The sequence below is a fragment of the Prinia subflava genome (genome assembly GCF_021018805.1).
Source record: "Prinia subflava isolate CZ2003 ecotype Zambia chromosome W unlocalized genomic scaffold, Cam_Psub_1.2 scaffold_22_NEW, whole genome shotgun sequence".
In the NCBI taxonomy this organism is placed as follows: Eukaryota; Metazoa; Chordata; class Aves; order Passeriformes; family Cisticolidae; genus Prinia; species Prinia subflava.
Genome location: NW_026960606.1, coordinates 7640559 through 7664918, shown reverse-complemented (window position 1 = coordinate 7664918; position 24360 = coordinate 7640559). Strand labels below are relative to the sequence as shown.

The 24360-nt window shown below is 42.2% G+C and overlaps 1 protein-coding gene across 9 annotated transcripts in view; it reads right to left on the bottom strand.

Moving 5' to 3' along the window:
- Positions 1 to 24158, bottom strand: part of LOC134564926 (ribosomal protein S6 kinase alpha-6) — a 44883-nt gene extending 20725 nt beyond the window's left edge. For 2 of the 9 annotated variants that reach the window (XM_063424225.1, XM_063424223.1), the window contains exons 1-7: positions 23921 to 24158; positions 15423 to 15482; positions 14038 to 14133; positions 9842 to 9958; positions 4452 to 4533; positions 3593 to 3673; positions 1717 to 1796 (exon numbers count right to left, since the gene is read on the bottom strand). In XM_063424225.1, the coding sequence (XP_063280295.1) occupies positions 1717 to 1796; positions 3593 to 3673; positions 4452 to 4533; positions 9842 to 9958; positions 14038 to 14133; positions 15423 to 15482; positions 23921 to 24121 (717 nt within the window). In that variant the 5' untranslated portion in view covers positions 24122 to 24158. Of the gene's footprint in view, positions 1 to 1716; positions 1797 to 3592; positions 3674 to 4451; positions 4534 to 9841; positions 9959 to 14037; positions 14134 to 15422; positions 15483 to 18902; positions 19855 to 23920 lie in introns of those variants that run through there. The other 7 variants (XM_063424228.1, XM_063424229.1, XM_063424224.1 and 4 more) reach the window with 6 other exon arrangements.
- Between the last annotated feature and the right edge of the window lie 202 nt (positions 24159 to 24360).

The following is a 24360-nucleotide window of genomic DNA, read 5'->3' as shown; positions in this document are numbered from 1 at the left end:
CCAATGTACTATCTCCCCATAATGACATCTAAAGCTGTTCTCTGGGTCAAGCTAAACATGATGCAAGTCAGCTTCATTAAATATTTACCAATAAAAACTTCATTACACACTCATCTCACTGCCACAGCTGAAACTCTCATACCCACATTAGAATTTAAAGACCAACAAAACTCTTATCTTTTAATAACTTCATACTAAACCAAATTAATTTAAAAGAATCCTTGTGGGCAAAGTATGGAATGCCACAGGGAATTTATTTTCATGTGCATTGTCCATAAGCTGTGCATTACCAAGGACTTTTGAAACTACCTCACATTCCCACCAGAAAATAAAAACCTATTTTTTTTTGTATCTATATATATAAAAGCCCGTATAAAAGGTAACTGAAGTGTTTCAAAACACAGATAGAGTTTTAGCAGTAAGAAAACTTGAGAATTATGACTTTTTGATTCCCACAGGGAACATATCCTTCTTTCAACCCCCAGTAAGAGTTCTTATGGATAGTCTTGCATCCCTTATTTAAGAATGTTCCATAGGGGATAATTCCAGCTGGGTTAGTGTAAGAGAACAGCTCTTCCTGCCATTCCAGAATTCCCTCTGGAAATAGACATTCCATATCAAAGCAGAGCCTGACCTCTTTCCTACCTCCTGCTCCAATAACCCGGGACAAGTCAGTCACTTGAAGTTTTTAACAGCCATTTTAGCTTCCAGATTCATTAATTTTTAGCTCAATTCTTAGACATAATCACTGTGTTACTGAGCTCAGCTTTTAACAAAAATGCCTTTAAATTCTTTCTCTTTTGCCTGTTCCTAAAGTAAAACCATTATTTTTATGAGAAGTATAGGGGGAAAAAAACTCTCTCCTGGCCTTACATACTGGGAATAAACAACCTCCTCCATGCCATGAAAAAAATCAGATAACACAGTTCTCTCATTGAAGAAAGTGGCTTTTCCTGTGCTTTGGCAACAAATGGATTTACAGTGGTGAAAACACTGAAACCCTCTCTTGCTGTGAAGCTGTTGAGAAATTGCCACTAAAAATTTAGACCTTTATAAAAGGTTTGCCAAAAAAAAATAAAAGTCCTCTAAACGTGTTCATAACACTTAAGGTAGCATGAAATAAATACTTGATGGCAAATGTTTAAAAAAAAATAACAGCCTGTAGCTGTATCCCATTCCCTCCTCTGGAGCTCTCCCTCCAGGAAATGAAAATAGAAATAAAAAATTCAAGGTCCAGTTGTGTGCCAGGTGTGGACGGAGGGGAGTGGGCTCAAAAGCACTCTGTGTTCCCACTTTGTGGGACTCAGAATGAGCATTTGGATTGCAGCACAAGGCAATTTTACAGTGCAGCAAAGCTCTCAGGGCAGCAGGATTCCAGGAGCACCTAAGCTGACTAAGAGCATGAGAACTACACAATCCCTTCCTTCAGAGCTAAATATTCATTTACTTCAGTTGTGTTTCCCAGCAACAAAACATTTTTAGACAAAAGAACTGTACTTTGCAGATGCCAAATTAAAACTTGGGCTACTCATCAATACACACTCAAGTTTTTTAAGGATAGAACAGAATCTAGAATATGTAAGGAAAGCCCAAAAGTTATTAAACACTTCACTATGACAAGAAATATGGGGGGGAACAGGTTTAGAAGCCAATTCTGTACCAGCAAAACCCAATCCCTGTCTACGAGTCAGTGGAGATAAAATTTTAGGTACTTACCTCTTTGGATAATCGTGTGAATACATCTCCTCCCCTGAGAAAATCCAATATTAAATAGAGCTTCCCTTCAGTCTGAAAGGCTTTAAAAAAATAAAAGTAAATAAAAATTAATAGTTGTATGACAAAGCTACAAAACAGATCAGAATGCTTTTGCAACTAGGAAATTTCAGTCACAGGCAATACTTTTGTTGTGGAACTGAAATAATTCAGCAGCACACAAGGTAATTTACTGAATGATTCCTCGCTTCTTCACAGAAGAAAAGCTTAGTCATGAGAGATGATTAAAATAATGTTCTTTTATTTCCCCTTTGTCAAAAACGGAAACAGCAAGGATGTCAATTACTGTGGTTTGGTTGAAATCAATGAAAAGTATAAAATCTCTGCAGAACTTGAATGTAAAGATTTGGAAAGTTCTTACAAGAGGGCTCAACCTAAAACTTTAATACAGTGTCGTGGTTGAGGTAGAGGTGAATTTTCCAGGAAGTTATGGGCAAACCAATCAGTGGTCAGGTTTTATGCTGGCACCTGGAGTAGCCACTGGGAGGTTTGGACACGCCTCTGAGAACACAGGGGGTTAAAAGCAAGGACTCCCAGAGGGTCTGCCTCTTTTGGGTTCCGGTTTCAGCAGAGAAACATCTTCACCTCCTCCCCTGCCCAGCTTACAAGGCTGAGTGGGGGAGGGGAACCATGCGGCCGGGCTGAGGTAAGCTGGAGCCCCGGGGGGGGGGAAGAGAGTGAACAGGACTGGAGCTGAGCTAGCCCCATCCAGAATGGAGGGGTGGAAAACTGTGGAGGTACCTGGGAGTGCCTGAGCCTGCAGCCCTGCCAGGAGCCAAGAAGTGTTAACTCTTTCTGAGGCAGAAGGAAACTTTTCCTAGACATTGATTCTCATGGCTAGTGGTTTCAGAAGAGAGAGAAAGACAGCCTGGGACCGAGATGATAAAGGGAAAATGAAAAGAACCCCAGATGGGCAGAGATGAAAGAGAAGCGGCTTTTGAGCTGGACTTTTCTTGCATAATGTTAGCCATAGACTGAACTTGAGTCTCTTTTAAACATAAACTGCATTTGGGTGGATACAGCTGCCTCTACTTTTGCTACAGTGACTGGCACTTTAAGAGTAGAGTGAACAGAGAAGAGAGGGGGAGGGTGTGGTGGCGCCCTCTGCCCTCAGGGGAGACCTGCTCTTGGAACCCTCAGCCCCAGGGGAAAGATGGGGAGAGCTCGGCATGCAAGCATCCTTAAAAGAGCCCTATATGCAGCTTTGGCCCATGGACAGTGGTGAGAGCACTGGACATGGAAAAGAGAGTGTCACCACGGCAGACTTCTCCGGGCGGTGCCATGGGTGACATGGAAACAAATAAGGGGTGGACCTCTGTTTTCTGAGGAGCAGTCTGTGGTGCGAGAGAGACTCCTCTCTCCCTTGCTGACTTGAAGATTAGGTTTTTTGAGTGGTGATTGTTTGATTTAAAACCCAAGGTTTTGGTCCATGGAGGGTAACGTGTAAGGGGTGGAAATTGGGGGAGGAGAAGAAATGTTCTGGGAAGTTTTAATTTCTGTGTGGTTTTTTTTTTTCTTTTCTATTTCTGTTCTTATGTAATGTAATAAAGTTTTGTTCTCTGTTTTCAAGTCTTGGGCCTGCTCTGCTCTGTTCTTGACCACATCTCACAGTAGCTCATTAGGAAAAACATACACTCATGGGTGTATTAACATCTGGCCAGTGCTAACCCATGACATACAGATATGTATTTACATTCCTTTTTTTTCCCCAAGTTGCTAGAACCTAATGTGGACCCTCCAAAAGTGAGACAGAACAAGAGGAGCTGTGCCTTCGAGCAAGGAAAGGAAGTATAGGCAAAGAAAAGGAATCTGTACCAACCATAGTGCAGTTTGACGATGAACGGGTGATTTACTTCTACCAAGATGTCTCGCTCCATTTTGGTACGGACTCTGTCCCGAACTGAGGGGAGACAGGAAGAAACAACAGGGTGAAACAAATGCATTTGCTACAACACAAACTCAGCAGAAAGGCTTTGCTGGCTAAAGGAATCTCTTCCCTCATCACCTTATTTGTTTTTAATGTTCAAGTTTCCCACAAAATTCCTCCTTTCAGAGTGAAACTGATTTGCTTCTTGCCTACCCTAACTTTCTTCTTTGCTTCATTATATTTCCAGCAAATCCCCATCTTTTCTGATAATCCTTACTGCTTTCAAGAAAAAAGCTCCCATCTACGTTCCCAACTTCAACTTTTGAATTAACTCTCTGTCCTGCCCATAAAATAGTTTTAAGATTACTTTTTCCCCTTTAACAGTAACAGTCCTATTTACACACAGTGGACTTGCACCCACTGAAGTGTCTCCTGAAAGCCAAAACACTGAATTAAAGTGTTCTGGCTCCTAGAACAAGGGAATGACTTAAGTTTAACCACAGCAGAGTTCTGACTTAACAAAAGGAAAACTCTTTATGAAATTAACTTGTTTTCATATAATGGAAAGTCTAAAAAGAATTAAATAATCTAATTTAAAACTTTGAAAGAGCATTTCTGACCACATAATTAAAGCTACCTGGCCAGATTTAAAATAATACTTAAACATGAATTTACAAGTTACTCTAAAAAAACCCCTCCTGTCAGAGAAGAGTTATGAACTCACTGAAAAATATTTAAGACTAAAAAAAGCTTTTAGATACAGGTGCACTAAACCCCATGGTCCAAAGTCTCAGTTGAAAGACAAACCTACCTTTTAAAGAAGCTTTTTTCAACACTTTCATTGCATAAAGCTGCCCAGCATCAGGCCCAATTATCTTCCTCACGAGGAAGACCTGGCAATATAAAGGCTATTTTTAAATCACTGCAAGCTTAGTAATCAAACCCAAACTCTCACAAAGCACTTGCAAACCTCCTATTAATGTCAGGCAGCTTCCAGTGCTCTGTACCAAGCACACACCTTTAAAGGAAGAGCAAAACTGCATTTCTTGATCAGATCAGAGCTGCAAAGCACCAAGCTCTCTGAAGCATGACACTAGCCATAAACTTTGGATTCTTTCCTGATTTATAGAAGTTCTTACAGAAAGATGCTTCTTTCTATCACTTTCGTGGAGAATGACAATTCTGCCTGGTCTGCCAATTCCCAAGAGGTTTTTGATGTTTAAGACCCAAGTCTCAAATATGAAACATTTATTTTTATTAATGAATTCTGTGCAAGTGGTGAGATGTGTCTTGGTTTGGAAAGACGGGTATCTGTCAGGGAAAACTGGAGTTTCCCTTGGAATGGAGAATGTAGAAACCCCCTCCCCCTCCAAATTATTACAGTTTTGCAATTAGGAGCTTTCAGGCAAAAAATATGGGAATAGAAATAACAGTTCTTTACTAGGAATATTAAAAATGCAAATGCAGTAATACAAAAAAAAACCAAGCAAACAAACAAACAAAAGTCCTAGAAAACCCTGATGGAGTCAGGAATACGACCTGACACCTGTCAGCCAGGGTGTTGGAAGCAGTCCAGATAAGTCCTCCTGGAGTGACAGATGTGGTTCTGTTGGAGTAGAGATGATCCTGTAGTGGCGGTGAGATGAGTCCGGTCTTCCTCTGAGAATCCAGTGGAAAAGAGGATGCTTGGTGTTCCTACAGCTCAGTTTTTATCTTGGTAGGAACGGCTGGCTCCCCCTCCCACTGGGTAGAGCATCTCCCAATGGGATGGTGCAATGTGTCATGCCATTGGTGAGCCTTAATGGCCCATTAACAGAAGATATTCCCCTTGGAGGGTGGACAGTAGTGGAAGAGATAAGAAACACTGCCCCACCTGGTTTTAACAGCTGGCCTATTACCAGAAGGCATCCACCCCCCTCCACCCTGGAGTTACAAGAGATAAAGGAAAAAAACCCCACCAAACATCTCCCCAACTGGTTTCAACAGATGAAACAGAATAGACCTTCGTGGCAGTGTGTTAAATTTGGTTTATTAAGTTTGTTCTATCTTCCTTTGTTCCCTCTCCACCATGTGTACTCCTGCAGCAAGTTACGTAACTGTCAGTTTTCTGTCAGTCATGAAGACGGCGAGTTTTTGTATTTCTCCCCACTCCCCTGGTTGGTAAAAGTTAAATATCGCATCTGTGTAACGGTCCCTAGAATCCCCTTTATTGGTTGTTTTGCCTTTGCCCCTCCCTGATACCATCTAGATAAAAGTTTGCGCAGAACCGCCCCTCGGGGCAGTTGCGAGAGCAGACGCAGGCGCAGTGATAACCCGCTTGCCACACAATAAACGCTGCTACCTCACTGCCTCCCATCCTGCGTCTGCTTCGTCACTTTAACATCACTGCCAAGGATCTCTCGAAACAAGAAGCCACAGGAATCAGTATCGTCGCATGGCGCACGAACTGATCCTCGTCCCGTGTCGCAGTGTCCCAGGCTGGCTGTGTGTGGAGACGCTGAGGTCTCGAAACACAGCACCGTGACAGACCTTTTTTTTTTTTGGTTACATAACCCAAGACAGAGGAAAGCAAGAAAACCTCACCATTTAAGATCAAAGCACCCTTTCCCCCTGGAATAGCAACTTCAACAGATTTTTCTATTTTTTTCTCTCCAGAAGAGTTTTAAAGATAGATGGGACATAACCTGACACTGAGAAAAGCATATTAGACAAAATATTGCAGTACAAAGTTTTGGAGCTACACTAATTTTTAAGCACCAGATCTTCCAATTTACAAAATGGTATGATATGTGCTCCTACTTCTTAACTGCTGTTCTTGTAATAGCAATTATTAGTTATGAATTATTAGGTTTTGCTGTAAAAAACATACAAGTCACAAGAGAAAGCCAAGAGCTTCCCAAAATTACCTCTCTGATCTCATCCAGACTTTCATTTACAATTAATTTATATACATCTAGAAGTTATATATATTTTTTCAATGATCTTGTCAAATTTTCCATTCTAGAATCAGAAATTCAAGCACTGTCATGACTAAGTTGTGCAAGGTCGGGAGAAGGGTTGTTTTTATGTGAAGCTCTGGTTAGAAGAAACATGTCATCATGTTTCAAGGTTGTCTGGGTTTTTGTTTTAATAAGTTTTGCCCAATAACTGACCTACAACAGTGCTCTCCTATAGGCCAAGGTGATAGAAAACAATAAAGAGAGTAATTTGAACACCAGCAACTAAGAAAACAGCTGTAGATGAATACAGTCACAACTATAAAATATTAATAATAAGCACATAGGAATATTTTAATCTCAATAACCAACAACTTGTGAGAACATAAGGAATTCACGTACAAGTTACAAATTTTAGCTAATAAGACCCAAAATAGCTGAAAACTACTGAAGCACCACCTATTTATTTAATTTGCAGACAAATCCTCCATAACTCCACATCTGCTTTAAAAGGCACATCATTTCTCAAAGAATGAGGAAAGAAATTCAGTAACTCAGAAGGTTTAACCTTTTATTTCTATGGAGGTGTTATATCCTGCACTGATGTCAAAACCAGGTGTCTTGGTTTGAGGGAAAGTGACTTTTTCAGGAGGCTGTGGTCAAACCAATCAGTGGTCAGGTTTGAATGTTGGCACCTTTAGTGGCCACTGAGGGGTTGGACATGCCTCCGAGGACACAAGGGGTTAAAAGTGAGGCCTCCCAGAGGGACTTCCTCTTTCTGGCTCCGCTTTCAGGAGAGGAGCATCTTTTCCCTCCTCCCCTACCCAGGCTGGGTAGGGGGGCCAAGTGGTCAGGCTGAGGTAGGCCCGGGCCCCGGGGGGGCGACGGGGAGAGAGAGAACAGGACTGGAGCTAGGCCAGTCCCATCCATCCTGGATGGGTGGAGAACTTTAGAGGTGCGAGGTGCCTTCCGTCCATCTGTCTGTTCCCCCCGCCACCTCCCCCCCCATGGAGAGAGACTGCTGCTTCAGAGTTTCAGAGTTTCGAACACTGGCAGCAGCCAGCAGCGAAGAAAGAGCGGGGGGAGGGGAGAGGAGAAGTTCCCAGCTGTGTAAAGAGGTGCCAAGTCCGGGACCCTGCCGGGAGCCAGGAACTGTTAACCCTTTCTTGGCAGAAGGAAACTTTTTCCCAGACATTGATTCTCATGGCTAGTGGTTTCAGAAGAGAGAGAGAGACAGCCTGGGACTGAGATGATGAAGGAAAATGAAAAGAACCCCAGATGGGCAGAGATGAAAGAGAAGCGGCTTTTGAGCTGGACTTTTCTTGCATAATGTTAGCCATAGACTGAACTTGAGTCTCTTTTAAACATAAACTGCATTTGGGTGGATACAGCTGCCTCTACTTTTGCTACAGTGACTGGCACTTTAAGAGTAGAGTGAACAGAGAAGAGAGGGGGAGGGTGTGGTGGCGCCCTCTGCCCTCAGGGGAGACCTGCTCTTGGAACCCTCAGCCCCAGGGGAAAGATGGGGAGAGCTCGGCATGCAAGCATCCTTAAAAGAGCCCTATATGCAGCTTTGGCCCATGGACAGTGGTGAGAGCACTGGACATGGAAAAGAGTGTCACCACGGCAGACTTCTCCGGGCGGTGCCATGGGTGACATGGAAACACATAAGGGGTGGACCTCTGTTTTCTGAGGAGCAGTCTGTGGTGCGAGAGAGACTCCTCTCTCCCTTGCTGACTTGAAGATTAGGTTTTTTGAGTGGTGATTGATTTAAAACCCAAGGTTTTGGTCTATGGAGGGTAATGTGTAGGGGGTGGAAATTGGGAGAGGAGAAGAAATGTTCTGGGAAGTTTTCATTTCTGTTTTTGTGTGTGTTTTTTTTTTTCTTTTCTATTTCTGTTCTTATGTAATGTAATAAAGTTTTGTTCTCTGTTTTCAAGTCTTGGGCCTGCTCTGCTCTGTTCTTGATCACATCTCACAGTAGCTCATTAGGAAAAACATACACTCATGGGTGCATTAACATCTGGCCAGTGCTAACCCATGACACCAGGCTCCAGGAAACCACCCCTATATTTGCCAAGCCCAAAGGAAGGACCCTGGGAGTAGAAACTGGGAAGACAAAACACCCTGAAGGCAACAGCCACTGATCCTCCTGGTTTGTTTTCTCTTTTCAATGGAAAGAGCAGAGATAAAGAACTCTGAGCTCAAGCATGCAACACACAGCGTGCAGCTCCTGAAGCTGCTTCCTGAAGAGGCACTGCCAGGATTCCAAAGCTCCAGAGCATGTCTGGCCAAGCTGCTGGGACTCCAAGCAGGCGCAACTCCTCAGGCTGGCAGAACCATGAGTTCTGGGATGCCAAATCTGAGTCAGGGCTGGCTGTGCCAGCTGTGCTGAACCCTGAGGGAGCTTCAGACATCTCAAGTCAGGAGTAATAAATATACGGAGCCTTTCAGGCTCCTATATAGTGAGAACTGTGTGAGTGAATTGTCAACCAACATTACCAAGTAAAGGAATGTTTCTGAAACCTCAAAATATTAAGAAATATTTAAAGTCTGTTCACTGTCACTTATGCACAAAATGCCATCCTAATGTCAATTTCTTCCTCTCTCATTGCACTCTATGCAGAGGTTTGTTCATGCTTAGAGACACACAGAATCAGCAGAAGAGCAGGAAAATGGGAACAAATGTAAAGCTGACTGACTACTTTAGATGTTGCAAAAGATGTAGTTTGAGTATGGTTTTAAAAAATTAATTACCTTCCTATACACTAGGATTAATATTTCAACTACTGTGTTTCAACACAGGGACTGAAGAGATCAGATTTTCATTTCTGCAAAGTGACATCCAGTGGCACATTAGAAAAGGAAAATATTGTAACAAAAACTCTGCCATGTTTCTTTGTGCCATTTGAATAATTAGTGTCTTTTAGCTGTAGATCACTTGATAAATACAGCAAACTAGAAAACCTGGAATCCATTTCCCGGGTTATTTACTTTAAGTTCCAAACTGCCACAATCAACTCTTCTGTAGCTACATAAATACAGATTTTGTGTTTTGAAAAAAGCCAAACATTCCCAGCATGTCAAGTGCCACCACTAAAAGACAAACCACCATTTCCTTCAGAAGGTTCTGTCCGTGGCACTGGAGCAAGGCTGGGAAAGGATTCAATTACTCAATACATTTTCAAACATTCCCAGCAACTCTGCTGGCCACTGTTTCCCCAGAATGTCTGGACAGGTCTATGGAACAAGTTTATCATCTTACCTTTCCAAATGATCCCTGTCCAAGGACCTTAAGTAGTTCAAACTGTGCTGGATCTGCTTTCTCACATCCTTCTTTCACATGGTGTGTAATAGGAATTTCTTTCACACTTCCTTCATCCTGTGATTTCAAAGCAAACAAAATACAACAGTGAACAGGCCTGCAGTAACTAAGTCTTGCTAAAAATGCATGTAAATACCTGGTTTTTTCTTTGTTTAGTTTTATTTTAGTAAAATATTTGAAATTCTAATAAGGCTTCAAGGAAAACTGTTCAAATGAAGAGTTTTCCCATCAATCTTTTCTTAAATAGATGCATCTAAAATTTCTAAACTGAATGAAAATTCTCAATGCTCACCTTTCCTTTTGCCATAAATATTTCAACTACAGAAAAGTTGGATTATTTTATATGAAATGAATAAATGCAGATTTTTAAACCATGACTTCTGTGCTTCACCTCTGCTTAGCAGCTTTAGTTTTCCCAGTGATTACTCTTCTCATCTTTCCCCCTTCCTGAAATAAGTCTTAATGAAAGTCAAATTGAATTTCATCATTTGGGGTAATTATTGCTTTTCACAGCAGCAAATAATAACTCTGGTCATCCATTTGTAGCTGGAGGAACAGGCAGCATTTGAAGACCATAAATAAGAGATGAGTCATCTTAAGGACTCAGAATTCTGGCATCCAAGAGAAGAAACAGCTCTGGGGTACAGAGCTCCTGGGAAGATTATGCTGTGTGGGGACCTCCTTCAGACAGCTGAGGGTAATTCTGAGCTAGGTGAGTGATTTAATGTTCTCTTGACTTTCTCATGTCTCTCTCATCTTTAGCAGAGCAGGGCACAGCAGCCCCAGTTGTGAAAAGACAAAAGTTTCTGATGACAACAAATCCCATGATGGATTGCAGCTTTTATGGTGTAAGAGAAGTTTCTGAGAGCCGAAACAAGCAAGGTGTCAAAATAAACACCCTTGAAATTAAAAGCTGAGGTCCACAACAGCAACCTCAGCTTGCAGATAGAAAAGGAGCAGCATCCTCAGCCCTATCACAAATATCAATAAAGTTCTTGTACACAACAAAATCACAAGTGAAAATCCCATCTGATTTGCAGTACTTCACTTTTGGGGCATCAGATGATTACCAGCTGTCTCCTTATCCTCATCTTCAGGCCTTCATTGTGAAAGCTTCTCTTAGCAGAGACCAGAAAAACACCCCACCAATCTCCCGTGAGTTACAGCCCCTCGATGAGAAGTGCAAGTAGCACCAGGAAAGGACCTGAGCACTGGATGAAACAGCTGGGTTTTAATAGCATTCTATAGTCAAGTGAACTTACTGCCCGGACTGTGAATTAAAACTTTTAATCAGCTTTATCACAGTTCATACAGAAGTACCTGGATGAAATTCTGGTTTTACACAGAAATTCAGAGTAGAAATCTGCTCATCTGAACTTGTACATACTGCAGGGGGAAAGGGGACAGGGGAAAGGGGACAGGGGACAGGGGAAAGGGGACAGGGGACAGGGGACAGGGGAAAGAGGAAATCGTCGCACTGCATTAATTGCTTCTGCCTTAATTGCTTTGTTTGTCCAGAGGGGGAAAAGAAAGAGTTCAAACAAACATTTTGGTATATTCCCAAACTGTAGTCCAGCTGTTATTGCACACAAGTCCTTTCCCCTTCCCTCTCTTACTTCATCCTCCTTCTGGGAAAGGCCTGTTTGTTCTGCCTGCTTCCCACACAAAGGTGAGTATTAACACCAGACACTGCTGGAAAACAAATTCTATAATTCACAACTGTGAAAATCGTGAGATGATTAATTCATGTTCTTATGATAAACTGGAAAATTATAAAGCTGTATAAATTTATATCAGGTAAAAGTCTATGTTTCAGGAGGTTTCTGCAGCAGATAGTGAAACTGACCACCCTGAAAATCAGGCGTCTCCATTCAGAAGGGAACAAAAGACTTTGCAGCCTTCTCAAGTATTGGGAGGGGACCTGTTGAGATGAGCCGGTATCAGCAACTCACACCTCGGGAGCCACCTTCACAGACCATCAAGCAATATTACCCATATCTCGAACATTCATCAACTATAAGGATCCATAAAAACTGAATATTAACACATGGACTTGGGAGGGGAGCTCTTTTTCAATCCGACCGGAGACGAATTTGGGTTTGAATAGCTAACCAAGAAACAAAGGGAAGTATGGGGAAATATTGCCAGAGGCAGAATAAAGAGTATAAAAACCAAGCCTCGAACATGGCAAATTCGTGAACCCAGCTAGATACACCGACTGCCAGGTCCTGTGTCTCTGGGGTCACCCTTGGCTCAACTTTTCCCGGGAGAACTTCTGTCAAGTAAGTGTCGCTGTTTGTGGGGCTCGTATTGTTTTGTTTTTATTGCTTAAAATTGTTATAATTTGATTCCAAATTTTGTGATTTGAATTTTAATAAACCAAATTATTGAATTTGGCAATAAATTTGTCCTGGCATTTATAACAACAACCAAGCTACTTTATATCCCTCTTTGGTCACAAACCCCCATCACACACTCATGACACACTGTAAACATCTCAACTTCCCCTCATCCGTCCCCCTTGGTGACTGCATTTATGCACTCAGAGGAAAGATACACCTATCTTTTCATTTTCCTTGACTTTTTAAACACATGCCTAATTTAAGGCAGGTAAGAACAGCAGCATTTCAGTCATCTGATGACAGATGAAAGCAGAAAGTTGTCTAATTACACACCACCAAGTTGTACAACAGACTTAATGGCTGCTTCTTCCTATGAAATATGTACTCTATTTAGAAGCCTTTTTTCTTCACCATCCTAATTTGTATTCCTTAACACCGTGAAACTTTGCATGAGAAAAGCTCTTTAAGAGTTCAGCCCCTCCTGTGTTTATCACCCACCTCCAGCCATTAGCCTGTGACATCACACTGAGAGGATTACTAAATGTGAACTCAGGAGAGAAATGTTTTCCATGCAAATAAAGACTAACTTGAGATGGATGAAATGAGGGTTGTTTTTTTTTTATAAACTGTTTTATCGTCAAAAAAGATGCCTATATAATTTTACTTACTTATCTATCATTAAGGTACTAAAATTTTGCATGACTGAGGTATAGAGACCTCTTCATCACTGCCAAGGAATGAGCACACAGCTGAGCAGCTCCAAGCCACTTTCATTTTCATTTCTCCTTTGGCCTCTACGAACTGCAAATGTGGTTATCTCATTTTGTGTTCTGCTGCTTGAGCAGCAAATTTCTTTCCAAGCTGAGGCACCAGCTCTTACCCAGTGGCCTTGCAGAAGAGGGAATTCTTCCCCGCTCCCAGCAGGTTCACTAGGAGCCAAGGAGCCAAAGGAAACTCTGGGATCAGTAACGATTTGTCACAGCTCCCTGAAATGTGGCTCCAAGCACCCAGAAACCTCCTCCTCTTTCAAGAGCAGTAGAAAACTCAGACAATCCACTGGTCTTTTCTTTGCTACACTAGGAAATGTCCAGGCACCATGTGGATCTATGCCCAAGACTGCATTCTCCAAACCCTTCCTTATACATATCATTATTGTAACACAAAGCAGTGGTTACAGCTGGTGACAAGATCTACTTATCCCAGAATCCCAGACTGGTTTGGGTTGGAGGAACCTTAAAGCTCATGCAGTGCCAGCCCTTCGATGGGCAGGGACACCATCCACTAACCCAGGGTGCTCCAAACCCTGTCCAACCTGGCCTTGGACACTTCCAGGGACTCTCTGGGTAACAGATACTGTGATGGTGGGTTTTTGTTAAGCTGTTTTGAGTTCTGTATCTCAATGGTTCTTGTTCTTCCCTATTTCCCCCCGCTCGATGGGTCAGGTGCTGTCCAGGCATGTCCCCCTTTTTGTCTCTTTGTCTACCTCTCCTACCCCTGCCCTGTCCCTAGAAGCTTCGGTCAGCTGTCCATCTTTCCCCTGACCCTGCCCTATGTTATGAAAAAAGCCCTGTCCATCTGTTCTGGGACCAATCACATGCTTGTTTCACACCCCCCACTCCTCGGTTTTAAAAGCAGGCTCGGGCTTTGTCTCCTGCTCTTTTTCGCCCCCCCCCTTGGGGAATAAAGGTCTCTGAGAAATCGTACAGAAAAGAGTCTTTTCTAGTCCTTGCTCCAAAGCCTAGACACCGCAACACCTGTTTGCCGTAGAAGAACACCCTTGATCTGCACCATTACCTGAATCTGCAGGCGCATTTGGGATCGGTCCTTGGCACAGCCGGGAATCAGAGCTAGCTGGGGTTCTACCGGCCGTGTCAAGATACCTTCATGAACCTGCATGAAAATACAAGGATGAATGTGTTGAGAAATGCTGGCCAGTATTTCCATGAGAAGTCAGGCATTTCACCACACACAGGATGAGCCTGAAGTTTAGTCCAAGGTTTAGCCAGCACACAGAATACTCATCACACTTCAGCATCTCCGAAACAGGCACTGGAAAAAACCCATACTCAAGAGGGGCTTACCTGGGGTATTTCTACATATAAGCAAAATTAACATAATGGTATACATATTAATTCTGTTCTAAAAAAGCAGAATTAAGTACCTGTAATAAATATGGTATATTAATTTGTGGTTTTGGTGTATGTAGAATGTAAATATGTTCTGTAAAATAAAATGCAAGCACGTCCAATCTCAGGACAAGCAACACCCAGGGGGCGCTATTCAGGGAAGGACAATGCCTTGCTGGGAATCGGGAGCCCGCTATTGACATCAGAATAAAAGTCAAATCAAGATCAAAATCAGTCCTCCAGGGGCAGCAGAACTGTGAAACGCCCAGCCATCACCGAGATACAATCAGGGGGATGCCTTTCCATTCAGAACTTGGTCTCCCATTCATACAAGGGAGGAAAGAAATTAACACTCATTTTTTCATGGGGAAACCCCATTCAACAAGCCAGATGAATTCGAAAAAACCACCCTGAAAACAAAGAACTGTGGGAAAATCCTCTGCCAGGGGCCAAATAAACTGTATAAAACAAGGACCCCGAAAAAGCCCAATTTGTGAACGAGGGGGTTACAATGTGATAGAGGCTGTAACTTGTTCACCCAGTGTCAATCCCGGGTATCAGCACTGTGCTTCCGATTGTTGGTTTTGCCTAAATTTCTGTCTTGTAATTCTTTAATTAATAAAATTTTATTTTATTAATTGGAATTGGATTGGCATCTATAACATACCTTTGAGCTGAAAGTACAGCAGCTACACTAAAAACTACAAAGGCAGAACAAATTATTGTAGCAAGAGCATTATTCAGCACTCTGTATGAAAGGTTCCAGGTTGGCCTGAGCATTTCTGAGGTTGAGCGATCAAATGCTCCCTCTAGCACAGGGAATCTTTCCATAAAGCTCTGCCTCATGCAGCAGATTTTCCCAAACAAGGCATTTACAGTCCTTACTCAGGTACTAATTTCCAAAGCCATCTTTGAGAATTAGAGTCTCCTCAGATATTATTCAAATAAAATGATGGGTTCAGAAGTTATTAAAGAGCAGGGAATGCATAAATTTTGCTTCAGCTGAAGGTCATGCTAATGAGTGGCCGAAGTGAGCAGGAATCAAACACTTACGTGGTAGGAATATGGTTCACCTTCTTCCATAGGCTCATCTGCCATTTTAAGGCCATTTAGCTGGAGAGGGGAATGCAGGGGGAAAAAAAAGGCAAAAACATCATTAAGACCTAGCAATTTCAAATTAATAAGAGTTCAAAATTCGACCAATTTACATTTCAGAGCACACGAGTGAAAATCGATGATGGGGTTGCTCTAATTTAAAGCTGCAGTTTCAAACAAACACTACTACTCAGTAGTTATATTTAGCACCTCCCTTATATATCATTTAGCACTTCCTTTTGTAAATGCCATCATTATTATTATTATGCCAGTGTTATTTAATTGGGATTAATTTAAAACTCCTTTAAAAGCTACAGATACCACCCCTACAGCATGACACTAATGCAGAATTCCTCAGTTATGCACGAAACTTATGCTGCAGATTCTTTTCAGAAACCTAGAATCCTCTAATGAAAATTATTTTGTAGTTTAAATAGAAAAGATGCAAGTGATTCCAAGCCTTTTTGAAAATACCAAGTTTACCGTTGCAGTAAAAAAAAAAAATAAAACTTAGTTTAAACACTCTCTAAGTCACAAATAATTCAGTGCTGAAACTAAAAAAAAAAATACTAAACCCCAGAAATATGAAGGACATGCTCTGTTCAGACATGCAAAGCATCCATTAAAAACTGGAAATACCAGACAAAAATGGGTGATTGCCATTATGGATTTTGCTAGTAATAATTGCTAATTTATTTATATATATATTAATTGTTCAGCATCTCTACCTTTATGTGGCACAGGTCTCACACTAAAATAATAACTAGAAATGACATAAGAAAACTTAATATTTTTTTTGCTGAAAACAGAAGTTGAACCAATTAAATTCTTAGGCTGGGTAACTGTTGGGAAGGATGAAGTAGAAAGACCTTGCAAACATGGTGGTTTAGATTCTGGGAGTATGAGTTCAACAAGCGAGATAGAAATGAAAGCAAGCTTTGAGATTTAGGGTGTGGGGTACAGGGCCATCAGCTAGTGAATAATGATGTGCCTAGCTGAGGGCCAGCTCCCTTGATTAAACAATACCCTTCTGCTTGCCAAAGGTAATGGGACAGTTCTATTGGCTGTATGTAAATGTTGTTATCTTGTATTAGATTGTCCAACACAGACTATTCAACTTGGAAAGACATTTATTGTACGGTATTCAGAACCTCCACCTCTTTTCCCTCTCCTCTCTTTTTCTCCTCTTCTTTCCCTCTCTTTCCCCCTCTGTTCCTGCTCTCCTGGCCTGCTTTAGCTGTGCCCAGCAGCTACAAGCAAGGCCCTCACAATAAACCACGTGCTACCCCCGCTACTTTGCTTATAGAGATACTTTGTCGCCGACTCTACCGTCACAGAGTAACTCCTTCAGGTAACAACTTTTTTTCTGGTACATCTGAATTTTTCTAAAATCCCTGCCAAAGATACTGGAATATGGTATTACTGTCAGCATGGGAGTTGGTAAAACCCAGGACTACAAAGAAATGCCCCACAGATTCCTCTGTTTAGAACCAAACCCAGAATCTGGACAAACAGGTGGGGCTGCAGGGACAGGTTTGTACCACAACTGTGTCACCCGGGCAAACCCTCAACCACTTCCACTGCTGCTACAGACTTCTGGTTTTGAGAGCTTTTAAGAGCTAATTCACAAATTAATGCTTTTGATAAAATTAAATCTTCAATTTTTGTAGCAAGATACTGACACTTATTTTTGGACTATATCCTCACTGGGGGGGAAAAAAACAAAACAGAAAAACAGATCAAGGAAATAGCATTTATTTTCACTCTAAAAGTTTCTATTTATCATAACTCAGTTTAACCAAAGGTACCTCCAACCCACACCCATCATTGGTCTCTCATGTGTTGCCACCCCAACTCTAATGGCCAAAAATCAGTCATGCATTACCCTGGATCCAGAAACCAAAGCTACTCATTTGCTACATAACTTATTTCTTTTTTTGCACAAATATTTTTTTCCAAATTAGACACTGGGAGGGACAAGACACTCACTATGGTTGTTACTGTATGGATTAACTGAATAAATCCAGAAGTAACACCAAATTTCAGCCCAGCTCTGACCTCCAACCTCATTTCCATGCAATTTCTTTTCACACCACCATAAGATTACATTCAAGTGTGAACCAATGTGAAGCCCACCAAAATTGTCCATAAAGCTTATTTAGAACTAGGAATAAACTGAGTTTCTATTCCAGGTACTCAGAAATGTAATAACATTGTTCCTTCATGGACTTTAATTCAAAGTGATTTTATTGTCTATTTCACCTTTTCTTTCTATAAATATGGGCAACATTTTCCAAGTTTTGTTACTTAAATTTAAGCTCTGGAACCAATGCTACCAGCCAAAAGAACTGTAGATACACTGAAAACAATACAGATACAAGAAATGGGGCTAGAATGGGGTTTTGAACCCAAAATCAGTGTGTTATTTCATCTAGGTTGTTCCTGAGAACACCATTTAATGTACTTTCAACTTGCTGGCAAATCAAGTACACTAAGCTATTGGATTTTTATGGCAGGTAATCATCTTAATTAACAATTTCCTATCATGCACTTTTCCCCTTCACTGTTGCTCCTTGGTTTGTGTTTGCTTTTTCCTGTCCAGTCTCTCTGTACTGATACAGACTGGGACACCTGCCAATTTGTAGTACAAAGAATTTGATGTTCAAGGGCATGAATGTGCTTTTATTGCTTGATACACACAAGTACATTTTTGCCATATTTGTTTGTGAAGCCTGGTCACTGTCCATTAAAAAAAAAAAAAAGGAACAAAAATCTGCAAACTTGTTGGAATATAACCCAAAGTCTGTTAGCTTATTAAGTAATTCAGCTAAAAAAAGAGTCAATGACAAAAATCAAATCATTACTGTCTTGTACAGTCACTTAATTGGCGAAGTTTCAATAACCAGAAGCTGGCAAAAGAAGAAAAGTGACAGTTAATACTTATTTCCCACCTCTGTGGAAATCAGATACAAAATGCAGCTTCCACAGCCAAGTGAGGCTCCTTTTAGTGATTTAATCATGAATATTTATGCATAAATATATATAGAACAGAATAATTTTAACCTCTAAGTCATTACTTACTAAATATCTACGAATGCAGAAATGTAAGTTATTATTGACAATTACAAAGTACAGCGCTCCATAAAAAGAACAGGTGAAAAAAGCCAGTGCTATGATTGGGAAGGAGATTCCTTCATCTTTCAATCATTTTGCTGTTCAGTGCTGCTCAAGTCCTACAACTGAACATTTTAAACATCAACTCCCATGAAAACATAAACTGAAGTCAGACATTTAGGCAAACACTAACTACTTTCCAAACACACATTCTGGAAATGACACAAAGTAGCCCGGGTTGTTTAATATACAATAAGAAAAGAAACTATGTAAATAGATGAGCTCAAAGTTTAGGTGAGAGCACCTGGCAGGTCAGACACTCACTTTTGCAGAGATGCAGGCTGAGGGTCCCAACTGCCTTGCAGGGAGCAATGTGCCTCTGTATTTAAATAGTGCCATGGATCCCATGGCTGGGACCATCCCTGTTACCTTGGGAGAATATCCAAACAGCTTCTGTGGGCTAGGAAAAGGCTCAATGACTATTGCACCTGTTTTTGCTCTGATTAGTACAACAGAACAGAGGATTCCCAGTATTACCAAAGATTTGAACCATCTGCCCTCCCCCTCTCCCCCATATTAAGGATGTTTTCACTGTTTACATGGTAAATGCCTTAGGACCTGGTGGGTCTACAGGTTTTGGTTGAAAGAAGCCAGGCAAAGGTCAGCAAATATGCTTAATCTCAGGAAAAGCAGTGGAAGATGTAAAGCAGGTTCATCCTGCCCTGGTTTTACATGTCCTCACTGAGTCATTCAAACAGAATTTTAAAAATTCAAGAAAAAGCAGAACTGGGAATTTTATCATCATACTACAATTAGAAGTAAAAAGCAGTATTCAGCACCACTCACCTAAAATCTTGTCTGGCTTCAAACAGGTAAAATTCTACCCATGGATCACCAAGACCTCCTGTATCCTCCACAGCTCCTCCTTCCCTGGGCTCCATTTGGGATGTTACTGTGGTGTCCCCAGAGCTGCACCTCAGTTCTCCCACATGAACACAGGAATAAGCAGCTTCCTTCCCCACACACAGAAGGAACGCTTCAAATACTTATTACAAAATATTTGAGTGGAAGCTTACATTGGAAATCCCAATTTTGTCAAAAAGACTGAAAAAAATACCCTGACAGGATGACCACATTTGTTCCTCATTTATTCTTAATTACATCTATAGAGAGTTTGCATCATTAATTTAATTAGCAACACATTGGCCTACTGAGGATTTCCTGAGATAGGTCTGAGGAATTTGAGGGTTCTGGGCACATCCACTCCCCACCTGCACAAACTCCGGGCCAGTCACAGTCGCTCAATTCCCTCCACAACAGAAAGAGGCCTCTTAACTCCCTCACACTCTTTAACACACCAAGAGAGGGAAATAAAGCAATCTAAACCACCTGAAACCCATAATCAATTACTGGGGAGAGCTACAAAGTTCTTTGCCTGTGGCAAATAAATCATACATTCAGACAAGACACCAAACCTTCAGCAACATATAATTAGTGATTTTAAAAGAACATTTTGATCCTTCCCATTATCAGATCAAGGGAGAATTACATGTGCCTCCAACAAGTTATAGCTCTGACAAGACACAAAGCTGACCCCAAGTACAGGGATCACTGAATTAGCAAAGGACTTGAGATCTTTTCATTCCTGCTTGTGTACATGATCTTAACTCCAGAATCAAAGGGCATAAAGCAGCCAGTCTCCAAATCATGCTTAATGGCAGGTAATTAGGGGAAAGGGTAAGATTTAAACTTGAGGATAGCAACTATTTCAGGTTTTTTTTCTTAGTGAAGTACTACATAAATAGCAGGATTCTACCTATGATGAGTAAACAAATCATACCATTTTTTGGATTTAGGGTTATTGCAAAGTGTCTCCAAAGGTATCCTACAGGAAGCAAGGTGAGCTACCGGCAACAGACTCCTGGCTGCCGGCAGAGACTCAGAATACTATAACAGATTTCCAAAATTAATGTCAGAAGTGGTAAACAAACCCACCATCACTATTACTGTATTGCAGCACTTTTCAATGCATAAAGACACTCATTGTTTCCCCTTTAAGAGCATTAATGTGAATACTTTTTTTTTAAAAGGCAACCTGTTCTTCAAGATCTTTACAAAATCTGTACATTGTTGCAATGGCTGAGGGCACTCAAATTAGGGGTAATGTTTTACTTTCTTTCCTTAAAAGAACACCAGCCAATTGTGGAGATTCTGAGAAATGCACAAAACTAGGTAGAGCTGAGTCATCCACGTCACTGCCAGTAATTACTCACAAAGGAGTTATGCAACTCCTAACACTGACAAAATTCAGTGGCCTTTGACAGACTGGGCTCAGAATGTGCTCCAGAGGACAGACTGAAAACACTGGCCAAAATCAAAGATGTATTTATTTCAACTGGCAAAGGCAGCAGCTTATGCACAACAGCAGCAGAGCTCAGCTCAAGAAAATGCCTTTTGGAGGGCAGCAACTTTCAATGCAGCCCCATTTTCCAGCAGAATACTTTAGTTTTCAGTCACTTTTTTTTGTTTCAGCCTTGTCTTGCTTGTCATAATCAGGCAATTATGCAACTGATTCCTGAAGTATTTATTACAAAAATAAGTATTTGAGAAGGAGGTTGCATTTATACAATGCACAATATACATTACTTGCTTACAGCAATTGCACAGCTCATTGTAAATGCAATCCTCCCAGTTCAAGGGGCAGAAAGTGCCCAAATTCCTGTATTCTGCCCAATTCCAACTATTTCTGCATTTCATTCAGCTTGGTCAGTAAAATGTTAATGTTTACTTTCCTGTTTCTTTGTAGATTATAATTACATGTTAATAATCTGGAACAGTTGATTATAATCAACACCCTCATACCTATTTTTATTACCATGGAGATACTTATTAATCCAATATCCAGGGGGAAAGAAGTTCCCTGAATATTTGAAGCTTTAACAGCACAACACTGATCCTTCCTACCTAGGCTTAAGGAATTCCCAGAGTCACAAAACAGCTTCACAAATGATACTGTCACAGGAATATAAACAGAGGAACAGCACAGTGCACAGCCCCAAATCCTCAGCACTTCAAAGACTCCCCAAAAAGGACAAAATAATTCAATCCTGACCTTCAATGATTTCTTCCAAAAGTTCATGCTGTTCTTGTCACTTGAAGCATGAAAATTTGTTTCCTACTTTCAAGATCACCTCCTGTCCTTGCCAGGTGTTTTTACTCCAAGTCAACACAAGTGCTACTAGAAATGCACTTACTGCTAATAACATAATCCTAAATTTAGTCAACAAGCAGAGTCCTCAGAGAAAATGTTTCCTCTGATTTTTCCTCCTGTGCCACAGCTGATGGACTAGAGCACCAGAAGGCACAAGTTAATCTTCAAAATAAAATTCTATTTCACAGTAGCTTTGTTGACTATAGTTCCAGCAAGGCCAAGGTCAGAGATCTCTCAGACTGCCAATACAAGGCTGTAATGAGTACTATGAGCTATACTTAATTCTATAAAATTTAAGTCAAAGTCCAAACTAAAATTCATTTTGACATAAAATACACCTTTGTTGAATCCCCAAGCCACCTGGATGTAGAAATCCAACAAGTGAGAAGTGCAGCATACCCCTGAGATCACTTATAGAAAGGGTTATGACAACACAAGTATTTGTTCCTGTAATTTGGGAACTTTGCACTCAACTTGAAGAAACTGGTTTGGCACAACTGGGCTTTAAGTGCTGCTGGCAAAACCTAACATACACAACAAACACCAGGTCTCCTTTTAATCAGAGCACAACTGGAAGAGCTTTACCCAGACCTTGTGAAATAGCTCAGGTACAGGCCTAAGGAAAATACAATTTGAAGAGTGCTGCAAACAGTTGCCTTCAGATGTTACACACACACAGCCCTTTCAGCTGGACACCCCTGTCCTGTGCTCTGCTGGCTCCCCTTGCTGGAGGAGCTTGTCCAGCCAAAAAACACCCAGGGATGCACATCCCAGCTCAGCTGCAACACTCTACACTTGACTGTTTTAGCACTGATACATCATAGTTTCCAAACATTTCCTAAAGAACCGATCAACAGGACAAAGAAAGTTCTCAGACCTTTGCTAAGTTTCATACCTCAATGACAACAAACTGCTTTTACAGACAATATGAACGAATAAGCCTTAATACTTCTGCTGACTTTCTGATCCTGTAGCTTCACTAACATAATTAGGAGTTCTCTGATATTAAGGTAGAGGGACTGCAGCAAGTATTATTAATCATTAGAACATCTGAAAGTGTTAAGAGTGCAGCAGCCATATGCATATCCAGTAATTACAATACTTTGCAGTGGTACTAAAATCCCTAAATACTAAAAGCACTAAGAAATTTGGGGTTTTTTTCCCTTTCAATTTTTATCAGGGAAAAAAATTTCAACAAGACCCTTTAAAGGACATCCTTTCACCCTTACACACTTTGTACTTTGAGATGATCTTGCTACAGACCCTTTTCACTTACAATAAGAAGAGTCTAGTGCACTACAGAAAGCAAGTCGGACCAGTTTGAAGCAGCTTTATTTAGATAACATCTTTTGTGTGTCTGACAGACCTAGGTGTAATCTTTTATTTGTCATAGCTGACTATACCTGATATGCAACCCTTCACTTCTAATTTCAAAGTGCAAGAGTTTTAATATTCAAGCACCATGTTCTGCTGAGACTCAGCAATCATTGCAACAAAACCAGTTTTACATTTTCTTCTAAATTGCATTTGCTCCTTGCTGATGAAGCACCTCGAGCACTGAGCAATACCTCGAAGTCGTTCCTCGTTCTTGAGCACGTTTAAGCATCCAAACCTCAGCCAGGCACTCCTGATTCTCTCAGGTCGTTATGTGTATGATAAATAATGCATAGTTATTCCAGGAGAAGGCAAAGGGACCTCCGTAGTGACAACCTACCTGGATGCGCAGCCACATTAGCACGAGCAAATTTCCAGCAGAAGTTAAAGTAACTTCTCACAGGAGCTACGGCCATAAAAGTGAGTTTACAACCCCTTGGATGCTACATGGGGACGGACACCTGGGACACGAAGCAGCCGGGAGGCGACACAAAGCACCGGCCTCCCGCGGGCGCCGGTCCCGCTACCTCCACACGTGTCACGGCCCGCGCCTGGGGGCCGCCGGCAGCAGGCCGCCGGGGCCGGGCAGGGCGGCCGCGGGTCGCGGTCGAGCACAGGCCGGGGGCGGCGGGGGAGGCGGGGGAGGCGGGGGTGCGACGGGCAGGCTGAGGGGGCAGCGAGGCAAGGCCGGCGCAGCCCCACGCGGAGGGGCCGCGGGAGAGGCCGGGCCGCCCCCCCCCTTCCGCCCCGCACTGACCTCAGCGGCGCTCACGTACAGCTCCATTTTGTGGCAGGGCTGCGGCTCGTCGTCCAGCGGCGTGCACGGCACCATGTCCTGGCTGTGAGGCCGCGGCGGCTCGGCCGCTACCAGTGGCCGTGCGGCGCGGCACGGGGCGCAGGCGCTGCCGGCCGGCGGGGGCGGCACCACGCTGCGCTGCCCCGCGCGCGCCCCCAACATGGCGGCTCGCGTGGGCGGGGCCTGGGCCGCACCGTGGTGACGTCAAGCCAGGACGAAGAATCCCCTGCATGGGGGAGGAGGATGACGCGCGGTGACGTCACCGGGGCCGCGGGCGGGCGGTGCTGCGCTGAGGGGGATTGGGGATGGAGGGTTTGGGAATGGAGGGGTTGGGGGTGAGGGACAGGAATGAGGGGACAGGGATGGTTGGGGGACAGGTTTGTGATAAACGCCAATCACTC